This window comes from Ascaphus truei, chromosome 5 (assembly GCF_040206685.1).
Source record: "Ascaphus truei isolate aAscTru1 chromosome 5, aAscTru1.hap1, whole genome shotgun sequence".
Classification (NCBI taxonomy): Eukaryota; Metazoa; Chordata; class Amphibia; order Anura; family Ascaphidae; genus Ascaphus; species Ascaphus truei.
Window position 1 is genome coordinate 295,719,141 of NC_134487.1, and position 12,127 is coordinate 295,731,267.

At 40.8% G+C, this 12,127-nt stretch overlaps 1 protein-coding gene across 1 annotated transcript in view; it reads left to right on the plus strand.

The window, feature by feature from the left end:
* The window catches only part of SHISAL1 (shisa like 1), a 147,956-nt gene extending 140,689 nt beyond the window's left edge, over positions 1-7,267 (plus strand). The window contains exon 5 of the mRNA XM_075602768.1: positions 785-7,267. Within this exon, the coding sequence (XP_075458883.1) occupies position 785 (1 nt within the window). The 3' untranslated portion in view covers positions 786-7,267. The remainder of the gene's footprint in view (positions 1-784) is intronic.
* The last annotated feature ends 4,860 nt before the right edge of the window (positions 7,268-12,127 follow it).

The following is a 12,127-nucleotide window of genomic DNA, read 5'->3' on the forward strand; positions in this document are numbered from 1 at the left end:
TTAAAGGCAAGACAGGAAAGGTGAACTTTGCGCCTAGACTCTAGTGTTGACTAATCTAGTTCTTTGAGCATTTCGCAGTGATGTGTGTTGTAGTTGCATTGGAGAACAAAACGACAAATTGAATTGTAGAGGGTGTCAAGTTTGCTAAGGTGGGTTTGAGGAGCCGTGCCATATACTATGTCTCCATAGTCAATAATTGGCATTATCCCCCCTAATAATATACTGAGAAGACGGGTACCTCCTTGGGCAAGTCACTTTATCTCCCTGTCCCTCAGGCACCAAAAACATAGATTGTAAGCTCTACGGGGCAGGGACTGTGTCTGCAAAATGTCTCTAAAGCGCTACGTAAAACTAGCAGCGCTATACAAGAACAAACAATTATTATTATTATTATTATTAAGGATCACTCCTAGTTAATGATGCATTCATTTAAATGAATAGAAGCCTATATTGGATATTATTGGTTAGCGATTCATTAGTGATTGACTTTAGAAATACTGCAAAACCATACAATGTACTGTACGCTGCAAAGAGACTGAAGATTTGCTCGTGTATAACTCCAGTAGTATAATCATTTTCATAAATCCAGTGGACGTTTAGTGCCATGTTAAATATGGAATACAACTGTTGCCCCCTGTGTTTATCAAACCATTGTTTGTCTGGCTGATTGATAATAGTCACGTAGGTAAATATAGACCTTACTAAAGCTACTGTTCTGTGTGCTACGTTTTGTAGCTAGCAATCAATGAAAGGTTAATGACTTTTTGACGTCTGTCTATTCTAGAAAAACTGCAGTGCCTAAAGATCGGAGACGATTACCACCCAGGAATCCGCTAGCAAGAGGAAAGAATCCGGCGAGCGAATGTCATTCTGGGGTTGAAGGAGGACTGGAGGTTACTGGGACTACGCAGTCATCACAAAAGGCTCTGACTTGACAAAATAGGACAGTCAACAGAATGTGCTTTCCAATTCTGTTTGTAAGCAATATTTTTATCCCTATCTTCAGAAGATTATTTTTAACCAGGACTGTCACCGCTGATAAAAAATGAATGATAGAGTGAGCGACATAACTTGCTTTGGCAAGATTGCAGACGGGACAGCAAGCACTACAATATAAAGCACCGGCGGACAGCCTTTGTCTGCCGTCTTCATTCATCATCTGACGTGTGCTACCTGGTCTGTGTGTCAGAATAATAAATACTAGCTTTTCAAAGTTCTCTGCTAAAAAGGTCGCTGTCAATAACGCTTTGTGTTGCCATTCATAACAATCGCATACAATAATTTATTACAGGCAATACAAAGGGTTTTTATCCTTGACAAAAGCAAAAGGAGATTGCTGTACTGTATATTTCCTCGGAACAGCATGTGCTTCTTTCAGAAAATCTACTATACAATAGTACAGTGCATTGCTATTCATCCTGTTTCAGTTCTTTCTACAAAGTATAAAGCCACAAGTGCCCTATTTAATACAATCAAAGATGTGTCCATTTATCATACTGAAGGGTATGAACCCTCTCATGAAAAACATGACGGTGTTTACTTTACTCCATATGGTATACAGCAGATTTCATGCCTAGGGTGAGTAGGATGGAAAATGTGAAGATATTTTGCCAGGAGATATATATTGAAGTATACTTCGAGATTACAGGTATGTCCGGAGAAGGCACATGGAGATAAATTGAAATTCACATGGTCAGACACATTGTTAGGGGCTTACGAGGGAGTTGAACCCATAAGGTTATTGAAGATTTTTCATCCTTTAAAACCAGGACGCTGATTATTATATTACACCCTCTCCAGTATGACGTCAATTGTACAGAGTAAAAAAAAAATGAAAAAATGTTGGAAATATGATACTTTTGTGTTGAACCACCAGATATTTTACAGTTTACAAGCTAACGCATTTGACAAAACAGAATTAGGTGAGCTCAAACCTGCCCTACAAGGGAATGTAACAGTGACACAATACACTCCAATACCTTTATGGAGTACAGTGTGCAGCTGGAAAAGTATTGGCGTTGTATTTATTGAAGAAAAATATATATTTTTTAAAAGTATATTATTGCTTTTCACATTTTTTCCTTCACATTGCTAAGTGAATCTTATTCCTGGCTTTTGCCAGTTTCTATTTAATCACACTAAATCACAGAAAGGCTAATGTGTCATTCATTTAAGGCTTTAGGCACTTCCACATATTTCAGTACGTTTAGTCCTCAGGACAATAAGAAATATTACACATTTAGTGTAGGTACCTGCTGAAATGGAGTTTACCTTGATGGTTAGCGCTAGAGATGGGCAAATATGCGAATCTGTTTTCTGGAATTCTGTGGATTGTTTAGACCAAATCCATCCAACCCACCAAAATCCATCTGCAGATTAGGGGAAGAGAGAGACTTTCAATGTACTGTAGTATGGTTTCCAGTTGTGTATATATATCCACTCAAACCTCCCTCCAAATAAATAAGGGAGACATGCCTGTGCTGAAAAAGGAGCAGCTGTGGTACCCGGCTGGGAGATATGCAAATAGCCATGCATTGTATATTTAAATTAATCCAATCCTACACTTCCTAAAAGGATTTCCATACCAACTATATAGAGTTGATAAACCTAAAGCACCGACCTAATTACTGGAATGGTGTACCAGCATCAGACCCAACCAGACTAGAACCCATAACCACTGCTTTTCTAGGCCACAGCTCTAAGAGTGTGAGCTAAACCATCTGATGGGTATTATCACTTTCACATCATACTGTTGAGCTATTCCTTGAGCACACATGTCCAGCTACCAGCGTATCTCACAGGTATATCTGGTGTACTCCGCAAGGAGCATGAAACTGTTAACAGAAAGTGGAAGTGGTCTGCTTTTAAAGGAAGCCAGGGGGAGGGACCCACTACAGACACTGATTTTGGTGCTACATGACGAATATGCACAAAGGTGGCTACTGTATAACAGAACAGGGACAACAATATTCACTGTGCCATCTGCCAGTGTGCGAGACACCTACTGAATTGAAATACTTTGCTCAGGCTGTGCTGAAAAGCTGTGTAATGCGGCCGGCATATGCTTATAGGTGTCCATGTTAAAATATGTAAGAAGTAAAGAATGATTCACTGTGAGTGAGCTCATTTGCATGTCATTACCCAGAATCCTTGGCTGCAGTGGAAGCATTCTTTGCGAAGCGATAATGGGGAAAGACATGGTTGCAGACCACAAGTAGTATGTTTATTTATTGCACACTGCACGGTGGAGGGTTTCTGTCACTTTTTTACCCACCATGACCTTTTTTTAATGTATGGTTACTGTACACCTACATTTACCCGAAAAGAGCCCATGAGCTGTAAAGCTTGTATACTGTAAACTACTGTAGGTCTATTAAGTAATATTATATTACATGCATTTTTTCAGTTCTTTTTACTTGTAACACTGCTGACATTTATTGTCCTTTAATGTCAGAGGAGCTACCAAATCACCATTGGATGCAGAAGATTAGAAATAAAGGCAAAATAAATCAATGCCATTGTACCTTTTTTAGCTACAGTACAAATACCACCTCCTTATGCTTACCTAAAATATTCTGCATGGAAACATGTGGTCCACCCATTGATGACTTTATACATTGCTCTGTTTAGGGCAAGAGAGAGTAATACAAATAATAATAACACGAGTGCTTATTTCCAAATCCAACTCAATTGAATGCACTGTATGAATACACAGGAGGGAGGCAGGGAAATTACGTTTTCTGAAACTCCCAAATAACGTCAGAATTGTTATAACCATGTTAATAGTTTATTTTTAGATCGTGCTGCCAGCAGGCGTTATGCTGTACCCAAATGTAACAATTCCCAATGTAATGAACCCAAATTGTGAATGTGACCCACTACCCAAGGAGAGAGAACTCTCTCGTTTTGAAGAGATGTAGCAAGTCTTACATTAGATGCCCAATATCAGTGGCAGGTGTTCAACTACAAAGTTACTCGTAAAACAGAATTTACTCACTGTGAGATACTGTACATGTAGCAAGCTGCCAGACTTACAAGTTTGGTATGGGGACATTTATTTAGCATATGAGTGGCTGTATGAACTTAATTTGTGTCATGCAGCAATATTGAGTGTGACTCCAAAGAGCAATATAAGGAGTTATAGGAGAAGTGACCCCTGTATAATAATGGTATGCATATATATGTTGTCTCATCTTTCCATCACGTTTCTCAATTTTTGTCCACGGAATTACCTCCAGACACACTGCATGCACTCGGTCTTTGACTGTGCCACTGATTGAGCCACTTGTGCGGAGGCTGGGATAGCCTTAAAACCTGACCTGTCGGGGGGGGGAGGGTCTTGGGGTCTCGAGTTGAGCACCACTGAACTATAGGATTCAGACTAGGTTGTTGCTCGGGGGGAGGGGGGTGGCGAAAAAGCAAAGTTCACCTCAGATATTTTGAGGTTACAGAATTCATTTCTGTCCATAACCATAAAAAGTGACTTTGTTATAGTTTAACTCTTGGTAATACTGTACTTTGCATTTCTACCTCCCTGCCACGAATGTACTTAGACACCAAGGTCATAGATGCTTCACATCTCCCTCTTGTAACTAAAGGCTTACACGTCCTGAAAACCATCTAGTTCCTGACGTTTCGATAGTTGTTCCGGTTACTACATTGCACCAGAAAGCTTGAAATGTTCTTTACTTAAATGTTATTCTGTGAAAAAAGCTTCAAGCGATGGTGTTGAATATCAATAAGATACTTGGGCCTTTTGAAGTAAAGTTAATAGGATTTACTTCCCAGTGATACAAATACCAGGATACTCCAAAACTCACACCTCCATATAGTTACCAAGATTACTGTAGGTCCTCAGAAAGCCTATTGCTAACGAGAAAGAGTACATTTACATCAACAGTAATGTTTCGTTAAGTCATCTCCAATGCCGTTACTCTGCTCCAAGTACTTACTTTTTAAACGGATCCTTCAAACTTCATACTGAATGTTGCTGCCCAATTACCAACCATCACGGGAGTGAGTAGTTGAGTGGAAGAGTAGATGATGGACTTTAGAATGTTGTCGGCCCAGGAACTGCAGGTGTCTGTGACACCTGTTTTTAAGGATTCCAGTAAGTGCGAGGTGTGATCGGCCTTGGAGATGCTTCCAGTCTTTGCTTTACTGTACTGGCCCCTGTGGCAGTAAAGAATTAACTTTGAGACCCCGTCCCATCAGTGTAGCCGCAGTGGCACCTTCGTGGCTTCTTCTCATAAGTACACTTCTCTTATGTACATTAAAGTGATTCAGAAATAAGAAGATGCAACAGATACAAGCCACAAAATTAAAACCATTTGGATGTCCTAGTTAAACTACCAATAGAAGGCCTCCTAAACCTTTGTAAAAAGAAACACTTATTGCCAGTTTTATTCACAGTCACAGAAGCGGTACTGGAGATGGCAACCTCATTGAAGTGCACGATATGCAGATACCACAGCTGTATGTGGGGACGACACTGAGCTCGCTTCTATGTCACATAGAGAACTTTGTTCAAAGCTTATTCTCAGTCATAAGGAAAAGTGTAATAGGTACTAACTTGTGTTACCGTATTTGTAAGGGTTCTTTTCCATTTGGGAACAGTGTGTTATTAATGAGCAGTTTTATGCTTTTCTTCTTGTATATGTATATTGTAACAAATGTATGTTTTTGACTATCCATCTAGAAATGAAAAATAGAAAGTGGGAAACTCGTCTTTTTGTATTCATTTGAGATACTTGCTTAAATGCAACAATGGACAGTTCAGAAGTTACTATTACCGTATTTGCCAATAGAGGTTCCTTCTATGTATTAGTGTGTTGCAAACCTCTCCTCCAGCAATGAAGGCGTTAATGCCAATCTGATCTTTGTAGTTATTTCTGCTGAATAATGTTAAATCGTTATAACTGGGTTTCAAATATCTGTATGCTTTCTAAATAACAATGTAGTACTGTACTAAGAGAATAAGCATTGTGGCCCATATTTACTAAGCCAGGCTATGGCATAAGACACCGTCCAGCGATATTCAAGTGAATTAGGTATCAGGCGTCTTCCGACATAAAACCACCTAGTGAATATCTGTATACATGTCTACAGTGTGTTAGCTTCATGGAGTGTTTAATGAATCGCTTCTTAAAGGATTTAAAAACTAATAGCAATATAGGAAGTCATTGATCTAATGTAGTACAGACTGGGGTATTGGCCTTTGCTTTATCATTTAGTATCAAGATTTTAAGAAAAACACGTGAATACAAGTTATTCTAAAATATTATTAACGGTTTTAGTGTTTTTTTCTGCATATTATTGATAATATACATATTGAATCAAATATTCAAAACTATTACTCCATATGGCCAAAATAGCTCAAATGTTGTATTACCAAATATCTAATAATTACAAGAAAATCTTTCAGGAGTTCTACTGTACATCAAAATACATAAATCAAGTTAAGAAACACTGCACAGAGTGCTTAACAAGTTATATTGATGACATTATTAAAAATGTGTTTTCCAAAAGAGAGTAGTTCCACCTTTACAACAGCATCACTTGGAAATAAAAACGATGCAATTGTAACGCAACATTGTAGCCTACAGTCTGGGGACCTCCACTTGTATCTGGTACTGGAAATATTAAAAGGAAACGTTTAGAGTCCAACATATAAAATCACTGCTAGTCCTGCCAATACCAGCATTGTTGGAACACCATCACGCTTGTGCTTGGAAGTCCCATGCCGACTATGAAACGTGAATGGGAAGTAGAAAGGTGACAGGTAGTCGCAGGTAATGCACAGGGGAGGGCTACCTGATTGCATCAATCACAATACAATAATATCACTTGTCACTTCACAATGGAGATACATTGTAGTGTTAACTTAATATACTGTTGTTTTTCGCAATGGACACTGCTCTTCATGCAAGGACACATCTGTTATTAAACATGTTATACTGTACTAATATATAACTTCTAAGTATGTGGTAAGTAAGACATTCAGTCAGTACAAGTGCAATATGTGCTACTAAAAAACAGGTTTATTAGTGTGAACACTATTTTAAAGCTGACACCTCACAGACACTACTTTTGTTCATAAGTTTGTTCATAAGTATCAGAACCAAATGTATTCCAAGTGTAGAACTGAAGTGATTGTACTCCCAGGAGATTAATGGTTGGTAAAACATTTAGGCCGAAGGCTGCTAATCAGTACTAAGCCTCACCAAATATAAGTCCTATTCAGCTAACTGGGTCTTTAATAACTTTGGGAATAATATTTTTTAAGAAAAGGGCATTTGCCCCTTTTCAATATACTGTAGCCATTTGAAGGCATCCCAAGTTTGGAAAAGTTTGCAAGACAAATAGCCATAGTCCACTCCGTGGTCAAGAAGACAAAAGGATGGTTGTCCACCACACTCAAATTAAGAGTAGCCCCTGCTACAAATATATGTATACGGTGGACAATACAGAATTAATCTGCTCCACCTATCATATGATGCGATAAGGAATAAGTGACAATGTCCCGGATCTGCCTGGCAACATATGACAGGAGATATGGGAATGGATAAGAAGAATCTGGAGACCAACTGTTAGTCTGAGACAGAGATAGGCAGTGACAGCCTGAGAGATAGCCCAGATGACAGTGAGAGGGGTTTAAGAGACACCGCCTGAGGTGAAAAGAAGAGGCTTGTAAGAGATTGCTAGCCAAGGAGAGAGAAAGTTAGAGAGCAGCAGAAACACATCTGCTACATGCAGAGGAAAAAAGAGGGACAGAGCCCACAACAAGCGAGATCAAGATTCTTGCCGGCCTGTTAAAGCGCAACTGGATAACAGTCAACCGGGAGGCCCTTTCCCACAAGTTTCGAATAAACTTTGTGTATTACACACACCTCACAAATGTTTCACCTAGCAACACGACCACACGCCATTTTGAGATGAGCTCTAACGCAGTGCTGCCAATAATATTGGCCTAGGTGGCTTCCACACTGGACACTAATATAAGGGACAATAGCGGTGTCCTCAGGTATTGTGCATTGCATACAGTATGTATAAATATATATATATACATATACACAGCTGAACCCCGTTATAACGCGGTCTTCGGGGTCCACAGAATGAGACCGTGTTATAACCGGGATCGCGTTATAAAATTTTGCCACGCGAGGGTTTACCGGCATCTGCAGCTCTCTCCTCTCTGCAGCTCTCCCTACTTCATCAGGCTGCGTCCACGTGCGCGGCACTTACGTAGACTTTTGAGAGTATATTTATAGAGTCTGTTTCATCACACCAATCCTGTGGCGTAGCAGGTGGGGAATTGGTACTAGCATATGAAAGGTCCTGGGTTCGATTCTTGCATATGTATTATATAACATGTATTTTAAAATGTTAAATTCCCACATGGTGTAGGGGTGTGGGTGGGTGTGTGCGTATGTGTCTGTTAGCAATAAAGCATTGAATGTTTAAAAAAAAAATAGAGATGTTTTTAAATCGAGCCACGCTCACTGCATTGTAGCGGATCGCGCTATAACAGAGTTAAGCTGTATATATTGTGTGAGAGCTTGAAAAATGACAGAGTGAGGTCCGAAACATTTCTCTGGATTCATTGATTGCCATATGTACTACATCTATTTTGACTGCTCTATGGAGAGTGCTGCAGATGTTCTTCATCCTATATCTCCTGGACTTGCTGGTGTTCCCTGTCCTTCTGCCTGCACCCCGCCTACTGCTGAGTATATGTACAATTTTCTATATCTGCTTATAGAGTGCACCCGGCATCTACCATCTTTATATAATGTGTTAAGTATAGAGTGTTTTCCTTAAGAGTAAGGGCCACCAGGGTAAGGTTCCCCAGGGCGCATAAAGTGCTGGTTAATACATACTGTATACAAGTCTGGTTTTATTCAAGGGGTCAACATTTGGTGTACTGCACTAAGGGAAGACGGACTCAGACTCCGCCATAGCATGTATAAACTGTGGAAATAGAGAGAATACATAAGTAAAATGGTGATTCTTGGAGTGCTGTGGGCAACCATCACACATATACAGTATATATATATTTATGCCAATAAAGAATATCACTTGTGAGCACATTCCCATGTCTTAGACAGTTCTGCAACCCCGCCTTTCACCATTATCCCCTAGCATACAGTGCTTCCACTGCAGCAAGGGATTCTGGGAAATGACATGCAAATGGGCACACAATGTGTCACCGTTTGCCTGAAGCCATTTTTACATGGAACCTTATAAGCAAATGCTTCGCTATTCACCCAGATTTTAAGCGCAGCATGGGATTCGATGCAAAGCCAGTGAAACCACTCTCAGACAGCTGTTTCTACCTTGTGGGTCTCATCAGTGTGAGGTTGGTTGTACTGGCTTTGCAATTTCAAGCTGAGTAAGCTGGGTAATTTATATTTAGGAGCATATAAATGGCACTCCCCTAGTATATACAAATATAAATGGTGCTCACTGAATGTACAGTGTAACTACTGATATAATGGGGTATATTTAAATATTGCTACGTTTGCAACATAAAGTACTGTAGCTCTATGCTGCAAAATATAATTCTGGAACCGCCAATGTTCTCATTATTACTATACATTCTAAATAATGCCTCAATCAGCTCATTGTAATAATAATAATAATTGGTGAATCTTATCCACATAACCAAGGACAATGATTTCAACTTTACTTGCAAAGGGAGCTATTAACTGTGAAAACTATTCTTAATGATGTCTTTTTTTAACACTTCGACTTTCAAAATAACAATGCAGTCTGATTAGTGCTTCAGCGTTTGAGATCATCAACCACACAATTACAAAGGATTATTAGTGAAACTTATGCTATCGAATTTGTAAGCCAAGGTATTGTATTTCTTGCAAGCATTTCATTGGATGATTATACATTGATTATCTTATACGTCTGTTTTCAAGAACACGCATGCAGTTTTTCAAATTTATCAATAACTGGGCAGAATTCTTGTCCCGGAGAACAATTGGGGTCTGTGGCCCTTATTCTGTAAGGTGTGATAAGCACAGGTGACATGTGTAACGGTGTTTCCCCCCTCTCAGGGAGATTTCGACATTACACTGTGTGGTGTGGTGCATACCTGCTGGCTTACAGTATATCTGTGTCTCCTGCTGTGTTGTGGAGGAACCCAGGACAGGCTTCTGGGGTAGGATCTGATTCTCTCGGTGTCGGCGCCTCCATCTCTTGCAGGCTCCAGGGATGTGGAGACAATCCCTGCAGGAGAACTCACTTCCACACCCCCTGATAGATTCCAGTCTCGGTCAAGAGGATATATTTCAACAGGATCAGTTTATTTAGTGCACTGGCAGATGTTACAGCATGCACAGCTCACTTCTTGGGGCTTCACCCTCAGGATATACCCCGGACCTCCACTCTAGGCCAAGGGGCCCTGAAGCAGTCCTTGCTCTTCCCTTACTCCCTGGTGGAGTAAGGGGTATAGTCTCCCTCTCCATTCCCCTAGGGGCGGAAGTACAAACTTGTTGTTAGGGTAGACCAGTCTCTCTCAAGGAGGTAGAGGCACTGATTGAATTTAGCAGTGCAGCTCCTTAAGTACAAGAGAAGTAGGTACCAGGTCTGAATCCAGTGATTGGACACACACAGGCCTAGTCCCACAGCCTCCCCTGTCACTCAAGAAGCTACGATGAGTGAGAAAAACCCATGATAACTCCTGGCAGGTCTGTTCTTACCAGGACTTACTGCCAGGAGAGGGTAGATTTAGTAGCCAAGGAAACAAGCCTGGCTACACTTGCTATTGCATGAAAACCCCAGTTAAAGTCAAGGGGACTTATCATGCAATTAATAGCATGCCATCTGCGCTATCCCTGCTTCAGCACAGGTGGCTCAATCAGTCCCTGCTTCAGCACAGGTGGCTCAATCAGAGGCCCAGTCTTTGACGGAGTCCCTGCTTGAGCCACCTGTGCTGAAGCTGGGATATCCTGAAAGCCTGACCTGTTGAGGGGGGGGGGCTTGATGACTGAAGTTGACCACCCCTGCCTTACAGAATTAGCCCCTATGTATCAAAGTAATTGTGCGGAAAAACTGAAAAAAGTAAGGCATTGTCATGGTTTGTCAAATAATAAAGGCACCTTGCTATGATTCTGCCCAGTGTGTGTGTGCTTGAGATTTGGGGAGTAACATATTCTAACTCACATATTTTAAGGGGTATATCTGACCTCTCTGACCTATATTTGTTCTCTTTTTACTCAAATGTAATGGCTACTATTCACATGGAAGCAGCTGCAGCGGAGAATGACAATGTGTCAAAGAGAACTTTCCTTCACAGTTATACATCGGCCCTTTGACATATTATAGCTTGTGAAAATTTTTGCTGGATTGGGGATTTCTCTGTAATGCAGTTGATGTAATTTGTGAGATTAAAATACAGCGTCTGAAAAGAGACCTGTGAGATGTCAAATGCACATTTACATCTGCAGAGAACCTTTGTATTGGTCCAATACAGGGCATCATGTTATTTTAATTTTATATAGCACAAAATATAAGATGCTAAGAAGTGAATTTCCAAATCATACTTTGCCATTGGTGTTTAAAGGTGTAGTCCCCCTGCTAAGCTTTTGTTGTTGTTGCAGAACTGTGTTAATTTCAGGTTCGGGGGCCCCTTGTTTCCCAAGATAATTACAGGGGAAGGAGCCACCAGCAGTGTCCCCTCACGGAGAAAGCAAATAGCGGTTTAAATCTCCAGCATTGCGTGGACCAGTAGGAATGACATTGGGGCTTCCTATTGGCCCGCGTGACACGGTGGATTTAAATAACTAGGACATGGGGTGGCCAGGTGTTAGGCATATCCCTTTTTCAGCACAGGTGGCTCAATCAACGGCTGAGCCACCTGTGCTGAAGCAGGATATCCCTAACACCTGGCCTGTTGGTGGCTCTTGAGGACTGGAGTTGACCGCCCTTGAACTAGGAAGTAACTGGCGGCGCCATATGTATCTCACAAACCAGGGGGTTCCCGGGACCCAAAATGAATGAGCGTACGCTCCGAGGACCCCCTGCTTCCCCTCCTGGTAAAAAAAAAGAAGAAGGTGTGGGGTCTGCGGTGCGGGGTCTGCGGTGTGGGGGCACTGTTCCTTTATAACATTATATT